The 23,806-nt window shown below is 40.8% G+C and overlaps 1 protein-coding gene across 3 annotated transcripts in view; it reads right to left on the minus strand.

Annotated features, from left to right (window-relative positions):
* Positions 1 to 794: 794 nt before the first annotated feature.
* Positions 795 to 23,806, minus strand: part of PAMR1 (peptidase domain containing associated with muscle regeneration 1) — a 76,003-nt gene continuing 52,991 nt past the window's right edge. For 2 of the 3 annotated variants that reach the window (XM_040980316.1, XM_040980315.1), the window contains 5 exons: positions 11,243 to 11,455; positions 9,416 to 9,482; positions 5,739 to 5,971; positions 4,454 to 4,746; positions 795 to 1,893 (listed from right to left, as the gene is read on the minus strand). In XM_040980316.1, the coding sequence (XP_040836250.1) occupies positions 1,357 to 1,893; positions 4,454 to 4,746; positions 5,739 to 5,971; positions 9,416 to 9,482; positions 11,243 to 11,455 (1,343 nt within the window). In that variant the 3' untranslated portion in view covers positions 795 to 1,356. Of the gene's footprint in view, positions 1,894 to 4,453; positions 4,747 to 5,738; positions 5,972 to 9,415; positions 9,483 to 11,242; positions 11,456 to 14,181; positions 14,233 to 23,806 lie in introns of all 3 variants that reach the window. The other variant, XM_040980314.1, reaches the window with a different exon arrangement.

Consider the following 23,806-nt stretch of genomic DNA (forward strand, 5'->3'; position numbering starts at 1 on the left):
GAATATTTGGCCCTGCAAGAGCTGAGGGACAGCCAACTCAGAGGGAATGACATCTGAGCCTCATGGACGCACAAAGAGAACATAACACAATTGCTCTATATACATACCCTGGCATCAAACATCAGCAAAACACCTAAAAAGGAGAAAATTTCACAGCATATTCCCCAGGAACCTGCAGGAATTCAGGAGTCCCCATTCTGGTCCCTGTGTTCAAAGATGTACATGTCTCCAAGACCTAACTTGGAGAGAACTGATGAGGGAAAAACAATAACAACAAACGATGCCAATCGAAAAGGAGAATGTTACTGAGAATACCACTTAAGGTATGTCATTGGATTAGATTCATTTTTTTCCAGTGGGAGGTAGGGATGGGGCTTAAGAGGAAACCCAGAGAGCTATCTAAATCAGTGAAGTGACAATATCTTGGTATATCTAAATCTAGTGCAAAGATATACTCAGATGTGACCCCAATGCCAAGGATTTAAAATATGCCATAAAGATTTATGAGCTTTTGCTATATCTAGAACATAAGAGCTAGTGAGGACACTGTTGAATGCCTGGAGTTCTACTCTGTTTGTGCTTTATCTGCTGACAACCAGTCTTCTTTCCTCAGCCTATGACTCACCAAACTCCAACAGTTGGTATTAGACAGATGGCACTGCCATTGTCAAAAATACCATTTGGGAACCACAGCCCTCTATGCATTTTAAAGGACTATTATCAAGCCACTGGGCCTGTCTATGTAGCTCAGAAAAATGGCATGTGGATAGAAGAATGTAGCACATATGTTTTGTGGGTCAGAAGCTAACCTTTGTTTTATTAAAAGGTGTCCAGGAAATTGGAACAGATCAGGGCCAGATTGTACTTTGGCAATGTACAGAAAAAGCATGTCTCAAGTTCAAACTCTGCTATGCAAAGCTGCACTGCAGGCAGCTCCTTGAACTTGGTCTCGTTGGAACCTCAAAAGAGGCCCTGTGAAGCCAAGATCTCCTCAGGTCAGCTCTCCACCAACCAAAGCTGACCAGGACATTCACATGACAGAAAGGAGGGAAGACCACCAGGCCAACTGAATGTGGAGGTTTTCTCTTTTCTGTTCTCATGTCCTTCTTCGAACAAGCCCAGTCCTTGCAAGCCTTGATATCTGCAAATGATTGTCCAAACATTCATAAAGGTTGTGGGCTCTAGAAACTCAACTCTACTCTTCTTCCACTGAGCGGGGTCCCTTGACTCGAAAGTCCTGGCTAAGCCAAGATCACAGGCAAAATTACACTTCAGATCCCCATGTGCTGTGCAGCATACACACACGCACACAGAGATGGGTACATGGAAAAGCTTCTCCATGGGCCAGCAGACAGCTCATTTCATGTTTCTTTCTATCCAGTCTTTAAAAGGAAGAACTTTGGTGAAGGCTGTGGAGAGGCTGTGACTGCATGTTTTGTCATAACTCCAGCTGACCAGTCCCACCAGATGCCAGCGTGGCTCAGGGGATGCTCTGCCTGGGAAGGACATGGCTCCAATGCCTCCTGTCTCTGTGGTGCAGATGTCAGAAGGGGCACCAGGGTCCCGGCTTGCACAGAACATGGTGTCAGTGACACTCACTGGGATTCCATGATCTTCATGCTGTTCCTCACACAACAGTGAATCTATCACCTTCATCACCCCTGAGTGGAGCGTGTCATTCTTAAAGCCAGGGCTCCTGACATCTGCCAGGATGTTCCAGCCAGCCACGGTGATCTGTGATTCCTGAAAGGCTGTGCTGAGGTCTCGGGGGGCTGCAAGGCATATGGGCTGGACGCGGGTGCTGATGCGAGCCTTGTCCAGGAGCTTCAGGATGGCAATGTCAGCATCAAGCAGGATGGGGTCATAGTTGGGATGCAGAATGATAGCAGAAATCTACAAATGCAAAGAACAGATACAGGTAATGAATGGCCAACTCACAGTAAACCAGAACCAGCAAGACAGGAGAAAATGTCTAACAGACAGCTACAACAATTTGGTGATGCTTTACTCAAGGAATCATACAGAACAACTGTTCTGTTTCCAAGACTGCAAACCAATACATTTACCATTGCCTGACAGGTGGTAGATAGTATGTGGATGATGGAATGCCTGTCTAAAGTGGTTAATCTTTCTAGCCAACAATTTCTATGCTGAAATCAGGCCAGTTTGCTAATTTTGCTGAGCATGATGCCAGATTTTTAAATTGTTGGCAAAAAATTATTTAGAAAATATACCCAAATGCCAGAATCAGTGTCATGGCATAGTAGTTTGTTTTTCTTTTTTAATTGATTACATTGATTTATGTTACGCAGTTTATTGAGCACTGAGATTCCCCCACCACTCCTGAAACTCCCCCCATAGTTGATTCCTCCACCTTGTTGCATTACCACAGTTCAAATTCAGTTGAGATTCTTTCATTGTAAGCATATACCAAGCATAAAGTCCAGCATCTTATTGTCCAGATAAGTTCAACGATTTCTTGGGGAGATCATTTCTGGTCTGAAGGTAGAGCTGGCAGAGTATCATCCCAATCAATTAAAAGCCCCGACATTACATCAGTAACAATTTATAATGCTATGGAATTAGTTGACATGACATGGCATAGTAGTTTAATAAACTTCCACCTGCACCACCAGGACCCCATATGGGCACTGGTTTGTGTCCCATCTGTTCCACTTCTGATCTAGCTCCCTGCTTATGGCCTGGGAAAGCAACAGAGGATGGTTCAAGCTCTTGGGCCTTTGCACCCAGGTGGGAAACCTGGAAGAAACTCTTGGCTCCAGGCTTTGGGTTGGTTTAGCTCCAGCAGTTGGAGCCACTTAGGGAGTGAACCAGTGGACGGAAGATCTCTCTCACTCTTTATCTCTGTATATCTGACTTTCAAATAAAAATAAAATAAATCTTTAAAAAATATATACCCAAGTACTGTCAAAGATCATCTATAAGCCACCAGTTCTCAATCTCTGTCCCACTGTAAACATCTTATTTACCTTTAAAAAGTAAGATAGAGAGTTCATCCAGAATGTTTTGGAGGACTTTCCCAGAAAGTCTTCCCTGATTATCCATTCTTGCTGATTATTCCCTTTTAAGGGGACATCCTGGAGCTTACATCTGTGACATCTTGTAATTGTTTAAATGTATACAATATGTTTTATTACTTCAGATACATTTGGATGTATTTTCTCGGAGCTTCTGTTTTGTCACCCTAGTCATGAAAAACTGGTTCATTGCTCCATAAAGACTGGATTCTTCAGAGAAAGAAAGTTTCTTTTCTTTTCTGTTTATTTTTCCTTAAAGGACAGTTTGTAGGAGCTCAACAGCAGATGAGTGGATAGCTGGGTGGAGGGATGTCTGGATAGATAGGTAAGTGAATGGTAGATGGACGGATGGATGCATGCATACATGGATGAAGGGGTTGATGGATGGACGGATGGACAGATAGATTCATGGGTCAACGATTGAAAGAGAGGAGGGAAGGAAGTAAAGAAATGAATATACTGTATCAGTGAGCCATTAAGATGCAGCAGATTCAGTCACCACTTAGATGCCAACATCTAATATCAGAGTTCTGGGACTAGTCCCATCTCTATATTCAACCCAGCTTCCTGCTAAATGCACACTCATGAAAGTCAGGAAATGCTAGCTCAAGTATTTGGGTCCCTGTCACCCACGTGGGAGACCCAGATGGAGATCTGGCTTCTGACCTTTTCCTTGCCCAGCCCTGGCTGTTGTGAGCATTTGAGGAATGAGACAGTAAATAGAAGAGCCCTGTCTCTCTCCCCCTTCTTCCTTTCTTCACTCCTTCCCTTCCTCTCATGCTCTGCCTTTCAAATAAATAAACTTCTTGAAGAAAGAAGTATTTTTAAAGTTAAGTACTAGAATTATAGATGAAATCTCTGTATGTTCAAAAAGTCCACCTAGGGTAGGGCTCAAAGGTAGCAAGTGATTAAATTTAACACAAGAAACTTTGACTAGTAAGTCACTTGGAACTAGAAACTATGCTAGACTAAAACCGTACAGTGACAACACATAACATCTGTGGAGCAGATGCATTCAAACACATTCAATAAATAATTTCACAAATGTTGAATTTGTTATAATTTATAATATGTACTACTAGGAAGTACATGTATATTTTACTCTTTGATGATTAAGTGTTAGCCAACCACAATGACAGATGATAGTTATCTCTCTATCTTATTTTTAACGCTTTTAACAGGGCAGATGATGATTAGTCCTCCTAGATCCTGTCTTTAGATGTATCACAGATGTGAGCTCCTGGACGCCCTTTGCCAGAGTCCATCAATGTGCAGTACTGAGCACCTGGCCCAGGCCAGGCTCAGGAGCGGCTGCTGATAGGTGACAGGGATGAGAGAGCAAAGAGGCTGCTGTTCTGCTGTGCTTGCAGATGACTGAACCACAGCCCGCATTCCCAGCTTGCTTCCTTTCTCACCCGAAGGTTCTGGATGGTCTTTTCATCCCGATCATCATCCCGGTAGAATTTCCCCAAGACGACTTTGAGATCTGCTGTCTTGATGAGGGTGATCTTCCCCAGGTCAGTAACACAGTGGGCGGCAACTACCACAGTGCGCTCATTGACCAGGGCACCACTGCAGACCAGAAACCAGGCACCCTTGTGCAGGCCACCCTCCTGGCCTGCGCTGGTCCTCCTGTAGATGGCTGCCTGCCACGGCCAGCGTGTCCCTTGAGTCTTTGGAGAAGTAGCGTTCTCAATTTTCCCACAGACTGTGGAGAAAATACAAGCTAAATAAGATCAACTAAGACCTTCTCATGCAAATCAGACAGTGTCCTTTTACCAGGAAAGCAAACATTGGTGCTACATTGGGGTAGAATGGCCACTGAGCCATCTAACCTGCTTTCTTGTACTCCCTTAGATATGAATCAACTCTCTTAGCATGGTTGGCCATAAAATCTAGGGATTTTGCCATCAAGTTGCAGATTTCAGGCATTTACTATCAACATGATTTTGGATAAATCACCTAATCATTTTAAAGCCTCAGTGTTCTTGCCTGTGAAATTGATGGAATAATAACAATGGTCTCAATGAGATTTTGCGGAGATTAAACGAGATGACATATATGAGTGGATTAAAATGTATCATGACCATGACCACAGTGAACAGCAGTGCACTGTTCTTCCTTACACAAGAAGAGTAGGGACTGCAGCTTAGAGTATGCAAGGCCCTACTCCAGACACTTCCACAAGTAAACCGTGTCTTAGTAATCATCATAATCCTAAGGACTAATTAATGATAATTATGAAAATGTAATCAGATAATGTATGTGGAAATTGAGGCTTCGAATGGGTAAGTATAATGTAACAGGAGCTGCTGCGGTAACTTTAACTGTTCTTTAACTTGATGTTTAGTGACGTCTCTATTTTTTTTGCAAGTAAATATGATAGAATTATCCACACACAAGTATGAGGCTACTTCAAAAGTTCACAGAAATGCATATTATCATTTAATTTTCATCTTTTACTTCCATTTTCTCATGAACTGTAAGAAGTATTCATATATGTCTTTGAGGTATCATGAGTCAGTTTCTCCTAGGTTGTAAGTTTAAGTCAAATGAACCTCTAATCATGGTATTCAGACATATTAAGCTATGGAAAGCATTGAAAGACAGGAGCCTTTCCTAAGAAGTCTTCAGCGGGGTTAAGTATTGATCACAGATGGCTAGGAAGGTAGAAAAAGCTCCAGAATGCATTTGACTTACCTGGGATGCAGGACGGGGCCCGCCCACTCCACTTCCCAGTCCTCAAACATGTTCTGCGACTGCTCCCCAGGCGCCGGTAGAAGGGCGAGATGCACTCATACTGGAGCTGGGTGTGCAGATGTTGATACCCAGGAGGTAGGTCTCCAAAGGGAAGAGCTGGCTTCTTGGTTGGGGCATCCTGGAGTTTTTTCTTGCTGAGGGCTACAGAGTAGAGTTGATGCAATGGTGTTTCCCTGGTGAGCATACATATCCCAGAAAAAGAACAGGTCACTAGGTGATTATTGTGGCCCTTTAGCATTCACCCAAACCCCACAGAGATATCTGGTTACAGAAAAAAAAAAACACTGTATCTTATTCTCTCTCAAACACTTCACTTCTGCCACTGTGCAAATTCTCTTACACATCTCAATATTCATTTTATTTCTCCATTTTCAATCCTGGAATGATTACAACTGCCAAGGATTTTGACAATGGAGGATAATATCTAGCATAATAGCTGCTATGCAAAGGTACATTATCCATGCAGAAACACACACACACACTATAAAATTAAACAGAACAGAAAATGGAGTCCATTTGCCTAGAGAAATCCAGGCATATTTATATCCCTAAACATTATCATAATGAGGCAATATTAGAAATTGACTTGAACTAAACTGTGTTGATACAGTGGCTTGATTTAGCAATTAGTACGTGTAATTAGTTCACCTCGGAGAATAGAATTTTCTCTCAGGGAACACTGATTGGAAGAAATGGAGATGTTGTGTGTAAATGTGGAATGGGATATCAAACTAGCCCTGAACTTGAAGCCCCCAGATGCCATTCCAAGGATCTTGGGGTATATGTGTAAGCACCGTATGGCATGCATTTGCTGTAGACTGGGGCAGAATGACTGTCAACTGGAAAACTGAAATTCCAATCAGAATTGATGTTTCCATGTCTGTTCAGCAAATGGAGGAAGGAAACCCAGACAGGTAAAGGAAAGCGCACAAGGACACAAGGTAAAGGAAAGTGGTACCTAAGGCAGCATGCCATAATCACAATTTCCACCCTGGCGTCTCTGCCACATCCATATGTTAGCATCAAAGAAATCTCTGTCCAGTTTTGCCACAGTATTTGGCTCAAAACCAAGATTCCATTCAGCAAATATTAATCTCATGGCAAAAGCCAGTTCTGTATTTCAGGGAATTTCCAGACTTGCAAATCAGAAGTCTGCATTGCCTTCAGGAGCTCTTGGTTGATCACTGGTTGCCGAAAACAGAAACACATCCACCACCCCTGACTCCTGTCTTGCAGGAAGACATTTACAATCATGTCTTTTGCATCTGTGCTTATTGACACGAGACCCCTGTACCTCACCACCTAATCTTGCACAAAATTGCCACAAAATAGGAAGTCTGGAGGACTTTTGAATTAGCTCAGGGGATTCCCACTTAGGTGAATTTAGCTCAGGGAAATCACCAAGACAAGAAAAGAAGGCAGATGTGGATTCTTCCATATGTAAGGAAATGCCTCATCTATAAAGGGAAAGACAAAAGTGGGATGAAGTCAACAGAGTAAGACTGATATATCTGTCGATATTTTGACTTATCTGTGTTCCAGATCACCTGGTTGGGGTCAGTGCTGGTCACTGGAACTCACTGTTACCATAACTACCATGGACAAGTGATTATATATGTGCAAAGTGCTTTGCCAAGTCCTTTTCTTAAGGCATGAAATCTAATGCATACAGGAGCAGACCTTAAGGTCAGATACTAGATTTACTTTCTGGCTTTGCCAGTTCCTCTAGTAACGTGACCTTGCTCAAGTTACTTGACTTTTCTGAGCTTTGGTTTACAAATCAGTCTGCAATAAATCTGTAATAAAATCACCATCATAGTCATGTGATAAAATGGTAACAATAACTATCTTAGAGTTTACATTAAGAATAAATTAAATACACATATGTACTCTGAAGAGCATCCAGCACAATATTACTGACAATAGATGCTACTTACAAGAGTACTGGAAATTTTAAAACCCATATGTATGGCTTTTTTTCCATTATATACGTTTCTCATGAACTTTCAGAAAAGCTCTGATATGCATGGATTTCAAAATCTTTTTATACCCAAATAAACTTATGTTTAATTCATTTCCCCCCACAAAGTTTTTGAAGTACCCTCATATTAGCGTTGCATTTAATCCTAATAATCTTGGAGATATTAAGAATATTGCTGTTCTTTTTTTTTTCAAAAAATAAGAGAAAGGCTTGGCAAATTTAATAACCTGGCCCAAGAATATCAAGGACTGAAGACAGAACCAGGTCTTAAACCCTTATCTGTCAATCCAATTCAGTAATTCAAAGAATACTGGACCCAGCACAGTGGTCTTATAGCTAAAGTCTTTTCCTTGCATGTGCCAGGATCTCATATGGGTGCCAGTTCTAATCCCGGCAGCCCCGCTTCCCATCCAGCCCCCTGCCTGTGGCCTGGGAAAGCGGTAGAGGACTGCCACAAGCCTTGGGACCCTGTACCCATGTGAAAGACCCGGAAGAAGCTCCTGACTCCTGGCTTCAGATTAGCTCAGCTTTGGCCATTCTGGTCACTTGGAGAGTGACTCAATGGATGGAAGATCTTCCTCTCTGTCTCTTCTCCTCTCTATATATTGGACTTTGCAATAAGCATAAATAAATCTTTAAAAAAAAATACTGAGTGTCTGCTATGTGGTAGGCACCATTCTAGGCAATAAGACTTCAGCATGAGCAAAACAGATAAGTATCCTGCACTTACAACTCACATTTTGAAGAAATGGAGAGGATGGGAAATTAAACAATAAACCAAAATGTTGTATATAAGGAACAGGTGGAGAGCGAAGCAAAGAAAAAAACAGAAGCATGATGAAAGTCAGAGAACACTGGATAAAGGAGTCAGCTTGCTTGTCAAGGTGGAGGTGATTACTATTTTAAATAAGATGGGTCAGGAAACATCTCTGACAGGCAAACACTGGAGCAGAGAAATAAAAGAAGGGATGCTGTAGGCCTCACTGACTGCAGTAGAAGTTAGATAGACGTAACCACACATATATTTTCTGAAGTAGAATTGTGTGAGAGTGATGGGGGTCAAAGACCCCAGGGAACTGGAGTGGAGAGAGAGGAAAAGGTAGGAGAGATGAGTAGAAATGGTCCTGTCCTCGCCACACCTCTGTCTTTTCCAGGGAAAGGTTTGGAATTCACAAGGGCTCGCGTCCTTCATGGGAGGGTGGGTACTCATTCATCCCTGGTTACTGGCAGTTACCAGTCTGCCTCACATAGTCATTTACTGACAAAAATGTCTTCCTAAGCAAGGGCAGGACATATTTGTAGAAATATCCTCTGCCCAGAAACTTTCATATTAAATACATAAGAACTTCAGGAAGATAAGTATTAAAATCCAGTTCCTCACAGATCATCTGAACATCTTTCTCTCCTCTAGCCATCCACTTTCCCATCATCCAGTGGAATTTGCACATCTTTACTACCATTTGAATACAGGCAGCTTACTAGTCAGCACTTCGCACACCCTGTTCTCTCATAAAATTGTTAGTACTAAATGTCATTATGAGCCTCCAGATTGTAGTTGGCCAAACACAAGAGGGGAAAGGGAGTGGAAGAGAAACTCACTAGCCTTTCAATCAGGGTTCAGATGTATCAACCTCACCTTGATTGAACCTGCATTGGAAGAACTCTCCTTCTCACCAGATCGGAGATCTTTGGTTCTCGGCAGGCTAGGAAAAACACACAATGCTGTGTAATCTTTTACCATACTCAGTGTTCACATTATCCAGCGCAGATTCATACCTGACCCACCCTAAGTGGCTACCACTTCCCCTTTCCCCAGGCTGTTAGAGGTGGGACATGCCAGTCACCCCTGGACATCTTATTGAGTAAGAGAGCATGCTACCTTTCACATGCATGAACATTCCCTATTAAAAACCCAAGTAGGTAAGTGCCTCTGAGGAGCTGTAAAGCATAGGTGGTTTGGCACAAATGTTGTTAACAGATTGGATTACCGATTTCTGAAGATAGTTATTAGCAAGATTGAATTGAAACAGAATAAAAGCCAAAGTGAGTACTATTAAACACATCCCACAGAGGAAATTAGAAGGTTCTAATCTGAAATCACACAGCACTGTCAACCATAGATACTTTTGGGGGGACTGACTCTTCCCCATCCTTTCCCTGTAAATTAGAGTCCCTAACAATTACTCCAAGGCAACCCAAAGTCCAGTTCAATTTTTTTTGAAGTCTTTCTTTCTTTACAAGTGAAAAGGAAGCCTTTCCATCTCTTTCCCAATCAAGCAGCCAACACTTGTCTAATTAGCAACCTAGAGAACTTTGGTTGTATTAATTTGTAAGGGAAGAACTGAAAAAAAAAATCTGCAAGGACATATGTTACGCCATTCCCATACTTAATGAAATGAAAAACTAGACTCTGTACTAGTGAGGATGCAGATCGCTTCTGAGTGAAGTCTCAAGTGATTTATTCCTTTCACAAACCATTCTCTTTCATTGCTTTTCCCATGATTCAGTTTGTTGACAAACACCCAGAAGGGAAAGTAGAGGATTTAGGCAATTATTTGGATAATCTAGGACAAGAACATGCTTTTCTTTCCAGTAAACAGACAGATCATTGTGACTGCTCCCAGCCTCAAAATAGAGGAGTAGTTAACCTGAAGGAACTAGCGAGTCCATTTAATAGGAACTCTGCATTCCTACTGCCAATGTGGAAGGTTCATACTTCTTTGTACAACATTGAATTTCTCTGGTTCCAATTTAAAGCTTTAAATTTATTTCCCAGATTTCCACATGTCTTCCCCCAGATGATTTCCCTTCCGTCTGATTTTCGTCTTCTGTAGCACCCTCCCAGCTCCTTCTCATATCTGTAAGTCCATACCAGCTCACCAAGCTGGCCGCCATCCTACTGGCTTCAATATCCCTAATTTAGGAATGTTGATCTCTCCTTTTCTGAACTTATACTACTAATCTGTTCCTATAGTTATCCTTTGAACACTCAGAGAATTCGTGTCTTCCTCTATTTTGAAAACCTTAACATCTCAAACCAACCATCACATAGGCTGACTTGTCAATTCTTACATTTCTTGTACTACTTGATATTGCATAGTTACATAAATGTAACTGTATAACATGGTTTAGAAATCACCTCAATTCTGTCTCTGGAGTTACATGTATAAAGTCTTAGTACTGTCATCTTTCCTAAATCATTCTGGTGAACACATCATTCTTTCTGACAATCTCAAGATGCTGTGACTAGGGTGGACACTACTGTGGGAATTTTCCCGTCTCATCCTTGCCATTCCCTCCATACACCATGTTTCCAACCTAAGGGCTATTAAGTGTTCCAGGGAGAGCATAAGGGGAAAAATAATTCAGTCATTTCCAGGTACTTAAAAACATTCAGTGGATGCTTCCAAAAGTCCAGCAGCCCCATCTCTATCTACTAATTTCCGGAACATTGATAAGTTACCTTTTATGCAGGTGGGCTGTTTTCCTGACCACTCTCCATTCTCCTGGCAAGTCCTCTTCTCAATGCCACTAAGAACATATGAGTTGTTACAAAAGAAGGATACAGTGGTGCCAACCTTTGCATGGTGCCCAGTGGTAAGTCCAGGGCCTCCTGTTACTTTCTTGTACCCATTGACTAGCCCCCCAGGATCTGAGCAGTTTCTTTCTTCGACGGCTAAAAGTGAAAAGAAGAAAAGAACGGTTATAAGTCTGAGTCATCCAGTTTTAGAATAGAGTCTTTTCATATTTCAATGGATTAAAAATATGGTGCTAGCAGTGGTGCTGAAAAGAATTACCAAGAGAAATCTTTTAATAGAAAATGCATGTATAAGACATGTCTTTCCTTGTATTTTTAAATTGAGAACTATTTCATTCTATATATAATTAAATTTGACACCAAATCTGGCTGATCTTGTTCATTTTTCTTCTGCAAACTGTGAGACACAGGCAGGCCTGGACAAAATAATTCATCTAGGCTTTTCTGATACTACATCTGGGTTGTTGCTTTTCATTGCTATTGGTTTAGCTCCTTCATTTCCTAAATCATGGCAATGAGAGTGTTCTGTTTTCTATTTGTGTGGTGTCCAAAGCCAAGAACTGACTAAAATAAAGAGTGCATATATAGAATAAATTTACATCTTATATTTCATCTCCAGGAATGAAATACATTGTGTGTTGAGAGTCATAATTAAAAATTACTAGAGAACACTACCATTGCAGAGAGGCAACAAATTTCTCCTGATCACAAGATGTATATGTATTGAAAGATTTTTAAACATTGAATTTTTATTACTGAAACATTTCTATTCTTTCACTCCCACTAAACAACTAATTTAAAGTAGAAATGGCATCACCAGCTATTCTGAGGACTAAACAGGATTTTAAATATAGGCTGGGAATATTCCATCAGAAAGAAAAGACATTTTTCTCAGAGAGATTATGCAACTGTACTGACCATCACTTGCCCAGGGAAACAGTGAGGCAAAGAATTCAGCCTGTAATTACTGATCTTGGGTACCAAATGCTGTATCAGTCTCCCTGGTTCCTTCTTAATAGCTCCTTCTAAGACACAGGTTCATCCCTGTAAAACAGGCCCCATGCAATGCAATTACACCTTTGACAGGCTTTTCTTCCTACACCTGTCCCTGTTACCTTCCAAGCTAGTTATCAGCTTGTCTCCAGGCAAGCAGAAATTCTCCATTCAGGTAACATGTCTAAAATATTTGAGAATCAAGAGTAAATTAATAACTTTTGCATGTGGTTATTTGGCAAGACTGCTACAATAAGCCAAATTACTGGTTTGTGCATTCCCAGATTACCCATAGACCATAAGGAAGATGGTCTCAATGGCATTCTGTGTGCTCTTAGGTTATGTAATACAAGCCATTTTCACACTTTATAAATCTAAAATCCCTATTTTAAGAGTAAAAAGAGGACTTCATCAAGAAAGCTGCTTTTTTTTTTTAATTGAGATGTTGTGGGGAGGGAAACACATTTTTGTTTCTTCAAGTGAACTCAGAAAACCCTGGTGCTTATATTGTCAAGAATGGCTCTGCAACGTGGGAGGACGAGGCAGAGGAACCAGCCTGTGTAGCTTTTGTGATGGGACTCCCTTCCTTCAGCACAAACTCACACAATCAAGAACATGTAGCCCCAAAAGCACCCCTCAGGAGTCCTAGTTTGCAAACAGTTCAGAATCAAGGTGTGTTACACTTACAGTTTTTAAAGTATATTTACCTGAAAACATAAAAATTGGGAGATTCCACATAAAAGCCTGTGTTACTGGCTTCTACACAGTTTGCTGCTGGAAGCCCTGAGCCTGTGTTCTGACCTGACAAAAATTAGCTGGAGTTGAGAAATAGCTCTTTCCTGAGCTAAGGGCTCATACCCCTTGCTAGGTCATAGCCCTGCTGCATGGCTCTAACAGGTATTTGAAACTGTGGCCAGACACTCTGTCCAAGAGCTATTCATGTAATTTTAATGTTGTTCCTCATCCATTTTGAGATTTGCTAAAGCTCATAGCTAAGAAAGATTTGGTGACATTCAAGATCCGTCCTGGAATTCAGAGAGAAAAATGAACTCTACTGCAGCTGCATGAGCCAAGGCAGAAAATAAGGGTGTATTAGCAGAATGATGGGCTTTCTATGATGGGCTTTCATGCTTAGCCTGATCATTGGGTTTTTCTTCCCTTGGAAAGAAGTGATTCCCTGTTCTACCAGGCTAGTAGACTTCAAGACTGGCCACTGCAAGGGTCTCATAAGTTATATTTTTGCTATAGCTAACATGGATTTAACCAGCAGGAAATTTAGGTATACTTGAGTTCTTGGAGTTAAAGATTGATGGCAATTCAAATCCTCTCTTTCCTCACTAATGAGGCTTCAACAGATGATTTAAGACTGATTTAAATGTGCAAACACCTCTGAGCAAGGCTGAGGGATACTCTTACGGTTACATAATTCTGAGATGTGCAATCTGACATTTCTGATATCACATGTCCACTTTTATATACTATAACCTTGCTCTCAACTATCTATAATCAAATCAAGGAGGCTACCTATACTGGATGAGATCTTAGCGGGACAACGCTGAGCATTCTCATTTGATTTTGGGTTACTGCTCATGGAACATCATTAGGGTAGACCCGGGATCCAGTGGAAAGTGCATTCTACTAAGTGTTTGATTCCTCCCTGCCCAGATTCACACATTGAAACTGTAAGTCCCAATATCATGGCCCTAGGAGTGATTCCCTTGAGAAGTATTTGAGCCACAAGCGTGGTGTCCTCACGAACTGGATTAGTGCTCTTACCAAAGGGAGCCCAAAGAGTTCTCTCGCCCTCCTCCTACTGTGTAAGGATAGAGCAAACCAGAAAGCCATCTATGAACCAGGAAGTAGGCCCTCACCAGACAATGAATCTTCCGGGGTCTTGATCTTGGGCGCCTCAGCCTCCAGAACTGTGAGAAATAAATGTTGGTTGTTTTAAGTCACCCACTCTACAATATCCTGGTGTAGCAGCCCTAACTGACTCAAATATAAAGGAAGACTACATAGCTGAAAATCAACAAAAATAAAGGAAAACATGTCTTTAAAGAATCCTGACAATGTAATTATCTGTCACAACTCAAAATAACCATGTCAAATACACTCAAGGAAATGAAAGATTGAAAACTTAAAGAAAAAAAAAGGAAAAATCAAAACTGAAAAGTAAGTACAACATAAGAAAATAAAAACTCAGTGAATGAATTTAATAGAAAATCAGACAGCACCTGAACATTACCAAACTAAAAGAAGGCTTAAAATTAAACTTCAGAATGAAACATAAAACGGTGAAACCCGTAGAGAAAAATTTAAGAGGCATGACTTACAGAGTGAGAAAGTTAATAAAAATGCACATAATTGGGATTCCATATGGGTAGGAGAATGGAGAAGAAACAAAATGTATACAGATAATAGCTGATACTTTTCCTATACTGATAAAATACATACTGTATAAATTCAGAAAGCCCCAGGTCATGTAAGCATTAAGAAATCCACACAAAAATATGTTTTTAGATGTCCAAAGGGAAACTAGAATAGCCTACTTAAAATAATTACCATCATTACCTCTGCCTTGTAACATTAAGAATGATCACTGCTTTTTTATATTTTCTTGGAATTTTATAACCATCAAATGTAACCATAAACTTATTTGTTACTTTGTTGTTTCTGTTAGGATTTTTTAAGAATCAGTGAAATGACTGGGAAACCCCCAGGTTTCAGCAAATGAAACCTAAAATTTTCATGTTTTTTGTGTGCCTTCCTGTACAGTTTCAATCAATCACTTCAATATCTTGTGAAACCATAGAATAGTACAGCTTCTCATTATTTAAATAAATCTAATCATCAGCCTCTAGTAGAAGAAAAATGACCTTCAGAACCATGCAGATTTTAGTTCAAATGACTATTTGCTTCATCAGCATCCAGAGCAAACACGCAGTAGGTGCTCAATAAATATATATATATATATATTCTTAATTTGAAGATGTATTTGTTTATTTGAAAGGCAGCATTAGAGAGTGAGAGTCAGGAGAGAAGGAGGGAGAGAGAGGGAGAGAGAGGGAGATTTTCCATTTACTTGTTCACTCCTCAAATGACCACTTCACTCAGGGCTGGGTCAGTTGACAACCAGAAGTCAAGTGCTTCTTCTGGGTTTCCTACATGAGTGCAGGAATGCAAAGACTTGAGCTATCTTCCACTGCTTTGCTAGGCACATTGGCAGGGAGCTGGATTACAAGCGGAGCAGCCAGGACTCAAACCAGTGCCCAGATGGGATGGTAGTGCCACAAAAGGTGACTTCACCCTTTATCCCACAGCACTGGTCATTCAATAAAATATTTTTGGAGGGCAAAATGGATAAAAGTTTAGTTTTATTTACTTTTTGACTAAGTGAGTTAGACTGTAGGAAAATGACTTGATGAAATTGCTTCAGTCCTTGCTGTCTTCATTTGTAAATAGGAATAACATTTACCTAACTAGATTGGGCTTTAGGAGTAATTACAATAACATAGCATCCTTTTCTTTTGTTTGCCTTTGTTTACTGAATACTCAACTACTTTTAAACACCAATCCCCCAAATTTAATACACTTTAAAGAAAATTCCAGGAGAAATCTAAAGGCCCCTGGTATTTAGCCAAGAATAACACAATAGTCCATTCCACTTCCTGTGCTCGGTGTAATGCCTATCCATAATGGGCTTCCAGACCTGGATCCACTGTATTGATTTAGATTCCTGGGTACCAACCACGGTGTCTCTATATTCGTATCTTTTAATCCTGCGCAATAAAGCCTTAAAATTATATCCCTGTATCAAACAGCCAATAGGAATTATCCTCTCTTCTCTCACTTCTTTCCTGCACTTGATAAAGCTGCACATTCTCCTATGAGGCTTTTGAAGAAAATTCAAGGACTTTCTCCATCCATGCTTTTTATTCCCAGTTTAGACATCTACCTGGTGGGGACGTAGGCCATCTGTGTCTCATCAGAGCTCCTCCCTATTGTTAGATTTCAAAGTGATTGCTGTTCTCCCTATAACATTCTCCTTTTAGAATCCTTTATACCTTCTCTTGCCTCTCAATGAAAAGATTCATGTTTGATTTTCCAAGTGCTTTATATTTCATTTGTTCACCATGGGTGATAGATGTTTTCCTGCAAAGCCAAATGAAAGCTAAAACATCTATATCTCTCACATGAAGCAGCACTGGTTCTTGACTTGCTACGTACAGTATTTCATGATTAATAATTAATAGCATGCCTTCCTGTTACTTTGGGGACTCGGCCTTGAGACATTAAGTACAGTGAGTATATAATACTCTCACATGCTGTTGTGTGAACCAAAATAGAAACTGGAAGAGCATTTGTCTGTTACGTAAAAGAAAATTAAAACAAACAAACAAACAAACCTCTCTCCTTGTTTTCCTGTTTTCTCAGAGCAGCAAGATGATATGGTTCATTTTGATGACACTTTACCAAAGGACATGTGATAGTTCTTGCTGGAACCCCACTGGTGTCCCACTAAAGCTCCCATATCCTTCATTTCAGCAGGCCCTTTCGTGGCTCCTACATGTAGGCTTTACTGCTGGGAACTGACACCTGCAACTTTCAGAGCCCTGCATTGGTCATGGGCACAAGCTTGCTCAAGAGGAAAGCTGAAAAATTTCTAGGAATTTGTCTCTCCTTGATTACCCCCAGCCAAACCTATCTTAGATTGTCTGTAGCCAATGAATGAAGAGTGTATAAGTACAAAAGCCCAACTCTCATTTCTTGAGGTGTTACAAATTCACACTCTTTAAACCCTCATAGGCTAAGATTGAGCCTGTAAGTTCAGTCCAAAACACTCTTGCTAGTACATCCTGGGAGTATTTTCTTTATTAAATCACAGCCGCCCTCAGTGGCACTCCTAGAAGTGGTGGGACTTCAGAGTGACAGTATTCTTTGCTCTAGGAATCTAGCCCTGTTGTGTGATGATGCAATCTTTAAAATGATGAATGGCCAACAACAAAAAGCCAGATCATTCTTAAAGGCTCTCCAGTCCTACAAACTCTCTGACCTACACCAACCCTGCCACAGCTGAGCTGCTTTGTCTGAAGGGACCAGATGGTCTAAGACAAAAGGTTTTCTCAAGCTGACAGTGTGGACCCGAGTCCACCATCAGCAATTCGCTCTGCTGATTTGGAACAGTGTGCAATATAAGCAATGTTCCCAGAGGTTGCCCTGGCAATGACTTAAGTTGAATTTCTCACAAGACTGTATCACAGGTCTTCGAATGTGATTTAAGTTGACTAAAGCAAATAAAGTTACAACTTGTCCTCTCCTATCTGTCTAATTCACAGAGAATCAGACTCAACAAGCCTGCTGAAGTGACAAGATCCAGCACGACGTGAGAAGCAGGCAAGGTGAAGTTAGCACCAGGGAGTACTTATGGGCAACATGGAAGATAGTTTTTGGAAAACTAAACTTTAGTTCCCACTAATACCACTGCTTTTCTAGACCATCAAATCAACAACACTGCTTGTCACGAAACAAAGTCCACACTCTCCATCCCCAAGCTCGGGAGTAGACTCACCTTTTCATTCTCAGAGAATCACAAACTCAGGGCAGAGCTCAGGTGTGAAGAGAAAACAAACTCAACTCTAAAATTTCACTCTCCACCATGAAAACCACAACAATAACCTTGTTTGAGTGAGTTTGAAATTTTAACATGGAATTTTTTCCCTTTTGCTTAGATATCTAAGTTGAAAATTCAGATTTGGAAACAAGTGCTATAAAAAGTCCTTGAAAACCAAAGACTGCGAGTAGTACTCTGTCTTTCAGAAGTCCAGTATGTCACCCTGTAGAGAAATGTTGATGAAATGCTCTAAGTCATCGCTTCGATTAATTAATTTCCTGCACCATCACAAATTTAGTGAGTGCCTCCTCTATGCTCAGCTGAATAAGGCAAATGTTTTTCTGTAGCTTTAACATAGAGGTTTTTCACTTACATCCAAAAATAGAAGTGATGTCAGTTCAGGCCTATTTTTCAGTGGTTTTTCAGAAATCTCAAAGCTATCTCCAGCTTTACTTAATTACTTATTTTTTTTTCAAAAATGATTTGAGGCATTCCTTCCAATTACTTATTCCTCAGGTCAAATGCTAAACAAACAAATGTCTTTCGAAACCAAAAAAAAAAAAAAAGAAAAGAATGGGATGTTAAATAGTTCAACTGGTACTTCAAGCAATGCTACTACAGAAATCCAGTCATATTCCATGGACCTACTCTACTCATTCTGGCACAGAAATAGAGCAAAATGCATAAACTATGCTGCTTCTTCCCAAATGGCCAATACCTTTACCAGATTTGCTTCAAAATTGCATCAGGAGGTAAAATCCTACCTAAGGAATAAAATAAAGGTAATCATGGAGGCCTTAAATTAATTGCACTGGGACATGGAGAACTCAGCAGATACCAGCCAGCTGCAGAAGATTATGAGAATCTGCACTGCAAGATCCAATGGACTGAGTTTATACTATCCAACCTGCCCTGCTGTCTAAAAGAAAAACTTCATCTATAGGTAGGAAGGAAAGGAAAATGGAAGCTCCAATTTATGTGTGTCACTGGAGCTGAGTTGGAATCGGTCTTCTCAATTTCATCTATTTATGTTCTCACTGTGGCACTGGACAGAACTCTGAATACGGAGATCACTACTTCACCAGTGACACAGTTAATGCAGTATAGCTAGTGAGTCAGGAACATGATTCCAAAGCATGAAACCATCAAATGATGCCCAGAGATGCCTCTTTATGATGGAAGTAGCCATTTTCCAATCCCTGTCTGAAAAATGTTAGATAACAGAGTTTAAGCCAATCCTTTTTGAGAGTGCAAGTCCTTTGGACAAAATTACTGACTATATCCACACAAACACAGTGGTCTCCACTTGCTCCCATGCCCAACTTGCTAAAGGATTATGTTGGCTCTTCTGCAGAGAGAGAAAAAAATGGAAGTGTGTGTGTGTGTGTGTGTGTGTGTGTGTGTGCGCGCATGTAATTCTTGGGTCTAGCTAGTGTTTACATTAATAATACAGTTGATTTATATTTTAGAGTTTTTCAGATAATGTAACACTAAAACATATTAATCAGCATTGATGAAAGTTTACTATTTTTAGGTGCAAAATAGTGATTAGTTGACCATGATCACTGATTTTATGGGTTAATCTCACTAGATCAGGCAATACCAGATCCAGTGAAGCATTATATCTGGGTGTGTCTATTCATGGATAAAATAAATTAAGGGGATTGCCAGGGCCAGAATGGAGGCACAGCAGCCTTAACCCCTACCTTGTGGCACATGCATCTTATATGGATGCCAGTTCGTGTCTCAGGTGCTCCCATTCTAATTCAGCTTTTTGCTGATGGTCCAGGGAAGCAGTAGAGGACAGCTCAAGGTCTTAGGCCACTATATCCATGTGGGAGACCCAAAAGAGGCTCCTGGCTCCCAGCCTCAGATCAGCTCATCTCAGGCCATTGCAGCCATTTGGAATATCAACCAGTGAATGGAAAAGCTTCTCTCTCGGACTCTCCTTCTCTCTGTAAAATCTGCCTTTCAAATAAAAATAAATAAACCTTTAAAAAGATAAATTGCTGTCCTTAGTGTGGATAAGCATTATCAAACTATTTAGGGCATAAATAGAACAAAATATAAAGTGAAAGGAGATTCTGGTTTTCTCTGGTGGCCTGGCCTGGCCTGCAATATTTATATTCTATTCTCAGCTCTATTTGTTACCATACTTTCACACCTAGACTAGAATCTAGTCCATTGGTCCTCTGGCTTTCTAATTGTGTCACTGGCTCTCCCTGGATCTCTAACCTGTATACAGTGGTTGTGGAATTTACCAGCTTCCATCATATTGTGAGCCTACATCACCTATCTATATTTAAGGACATAAAATATTGGCTCTGTTTCTCTAGGAAGACATCCTGGATAACAGAGCTCTGGGCTTCCAGGAAGTTAGTTCTCCAGAAAAATGCTTTCATGAGGTACCTTAAGCTGGGTTCTCCCAGAAACAGCCTATGAGAAAAAGCTTTGATGGTGAATAGCTTATTAGATGATAGTCTTAGGCAGAGGCTAAAGAGGAATAAGACGGGAAAGTTTGCATGGTCAACAAGTTACCACAAGGGAAAACTGAGGTGCAGTGGTATTTAGCAGCTGTGGATGACAGTAGGAGATTGGCCTCAAGGCTATCCCATTCAAGGGGCAAGGGACCTACCAACTGCCAACACTCTAGCATTGAAAGATGATGCGACGAACAATGTTAACTCCTCATGTCTTAAGTCTACCCATCTCCATGAGCCAGGGGCTCTTGAGAGTCAAAAGTAGGAAAAAAAACATAAGGTTGGAAGCTGATTGGGTTGATAGGCACAGTAACAGTGCACACAAGATGAAACCCAGTTATCATAATTTTGTCCAGGCTAGATGGAAGGATCTAGTTTTTAGAAAGATCTTTTAAAAAAAAAATGAACCCTTCTGTAATTTACAAAGCTGAAATGAACCACAATCCCTCAGCATCCATCCCAACAGAAGAAGAAAGGATAAAAATGAAATGAACCTTTTCATTTCCAGCTGAACTTGCTTACCTTTTGGTTGCATCTCCATCTCATCCATTACTCTTCTCTCTTTGATGTTTTAGTTCTGTCCCTAACTTATTTTTTGTTTTAATTTAATGTTTATTATTTGGACCCTGCTTACATTCAAATCTAAAACGATACATAGAAAGCATGTGTCCTTTTTGTAAATGCTATGCTAATGAAATGTTTATGAAAGCAAAAAGAACTAAATCTGGATACTATTCTGTATGTTCAAAAAGAGCTGATTTCAGAGCCAAAAGAGTAAGGGAAGCAAATCAAAATTAATGAAATGCATTACATTATGTAGAAGGTGGAGATGCTGGGAACACCAAAATGGTGGGCTCAATTCTTAACACCCTGTGGATATCCACCCCTACTCACTCATCACCAGAATCAAGTTGTTTCAATTTGTGACAGAATTTTCGTTCTGCTTGGGAAACGCATTAACTTTCTATTTGTTGCTTTGTTCATCCTGAAAACCTGACTTAGCATGAAGCCAACATCAAGAGACAACTCAGATGGCGTCTCACCTCTTTCTCACTTTATTCTTGCCCAGCGTACATTTCAGCTTGGTGCCATTAGAACAAACCAAATGTGTTTTTGTTCTATGGAAGTCTTCACCTAGTAGGAATAATAACAGCAACTGGCATAATCTCCACTGAAAACTTCCCATCCCTTTCCAGGCTATGGAATCTTGCCTCTCTAGGGCTTTCCAGCCTTCTGTGGGTGTGAATGAGACAGCATCCATGTGAAATTACGCTTGGATTGCACACACTGCTATTTATTCATCCGGCAGCAATTTGGAGGCTGAGGCTTACAATTAGCTATTTGATCTTAATCAGTGTTGTCTTTGGCCTTGGTACACTGTGTCTTTCGGACACGACTTTTCCGGTGTTTGGATGGCCTATTTAATCAAACTACTCAAATTTCCTCTGCCTGAGATAAAGGTCAACTTGAAATTTTTTCAAAAGGTCCTGGTTATTTAAGTTCAAAATCACATCTCCATTGGCTAGAGTAAATACACATAAACACAGCAGCTGAGCTGTCCTACTGGATAAGCTTAGTAAAATAGTCTCCTTGAAGCTTCCTGAAGTTCCGAATGTTTCTGCAGTATCTCCTGGCACAAGAGGGGAGAGCGTAAATTTTAACTACCAGAGGATAGGAGAGAGAAGGGATGTTCACTATGAACATGACCAAGCTGATAACGTGATGGTTAGCCTCTAGGACACAGAGCATAAAATTGCAGCAGGGTTCTCTGCTCCTGAGCATATCTGAGTCCTAGGGCACCCTACTCAGAGACTGACATGCAAGAACATAAGATTTTTCATATTCAAGTCACTGTTACCAAAGGTCTTATTAGAGAAATTGTGGGCATATGACATTGTCTTTGCACCAGGAAAGGGCTAAGATTGGGATTGTTTTGTGGCTTTGTCAGAAGGAGGAGAAAAAACATATGTACAGTCCTGCTATATATTTTTTACGAAGTTTAGTTAGATAAATTCATGAAGTAGAGATGGTCTAAGCAGCTGCCCATTTCAATGTAGAAAAAATTAAATGGGCAGTGCCACAAAATGCACAGAACTGGCCTGCATCAAGAATAGAAAGCACAATGCAATTGGGTTTTGTTTGTTTGTGCACAGGTAACTCAAGAAGGTTGTCATCTCCTGAAGTGACAGGGATGGGTGGTGAGCACCTAAGCAAAAGTAGAGGCTCCATAGCCTGTATAAACTGGAGTCCATCTCAGAGCTCACAATGGCAGGCACTTTCACTCCCATCAGAAGTTGATTCTGATTTGTTCTCCTGATTCTTCTACTCCTTTCACCCCTCCATCATCCCTCAGTGAGCAGACTTACCTTTAAATCAAAGCCCACATACAACCTTCTTTCCTCACCATGCCCTGCCTGCATGACCTCATCTACCAAATCAAAAGCCAAGAGCATCTTATCAAGGAGCAGGCAAGTGGAAGCAAAGCTTGGCAAAGCAGTCAGGGTCTGGGCTTCCACAGTCTGGGCTTCCAGGGAGTCAGAGAACCCAGGAAACTGCGGATGTGGCCTCACTTTCCTCATGTTATTTGTCTGGAGCACTTTCCATGGTAAAACAATTGCTGATTAGCAAAATGTATCTGTTCAGGTCTGGCACAACAGTCAATGGCTAAATCCTCACCTCACAAGCACAGGATCCCATACGGGCATCAGTTCATGTCCTGATTGCTCCATTTCCCTTCCAGCTCTCCACCTTTGACCTGAGAAAGCAGTGGAGGATGGCCCAAAGGCTTGGAACTCTGTACCCATGTGGGAGACCTGGAAGAAGCTCCTGGCTTCTGGTTTTGGATTGGCTTAGCTCTGGCCACTGCAGCCATTTGGAGAATGAACCAGCAGATGGAAGATCCATCTGTCTATTTTTCTTTCTGTAAATATGATCTTCCTTCCTAACAAAATAAAGAAATCTTAAAAATTCAAAGGATAATCCCCAAGCATCTAACTCTGTGGGACATGGAAATGCTTTGGTTAAGAGGCTTCAGGCATCCTGGAGTCCAACAGAGTCAATGCTAAGATGTGGCTTCACCTGGGTAGACTCTGGTTCACCCAATGTGCCTGACCCAAATAAAATTTCCCACTGAATTAAAGCACACACACATACACTCCTTGATAACTACACAAGGTTAGTTTCCACTGCATTCAGTGGCAGTTTTTGTTTTTAGATCACATTCCTGTAAATATTCCAAGAAGAATGTCAGAAATTCATTTCCATGTTAGGAAGGGTGAGTCCATGGGAGCACCAGAAAAAGTGCATAAAGTCATCAGCCCACCAGCTAATGGTCCTCCTGGGACCCTCCAATCTCTAAAGTTCATAGTTATCTACATCTTATGGATATTAACTATGAACTCCCTA

Source organism: Ochotona curzoniae, unplaced genomic scaffold, assembly GCF_017591425.1.
Source record: "Ochotona curzoniae isolate NIBS_2020 unplaced genomic scaffold, NIBS_Ocur_1.0 contig_3432, whole genome shotgun sequence".
Taxonomy (NCBI): domain Eukaryota; kingdom Metazoa; phylum Chordata; class Mammalia; order Lagomorpha; family Ochotonidae; genus Ochotona; species Ochotona curzoniae.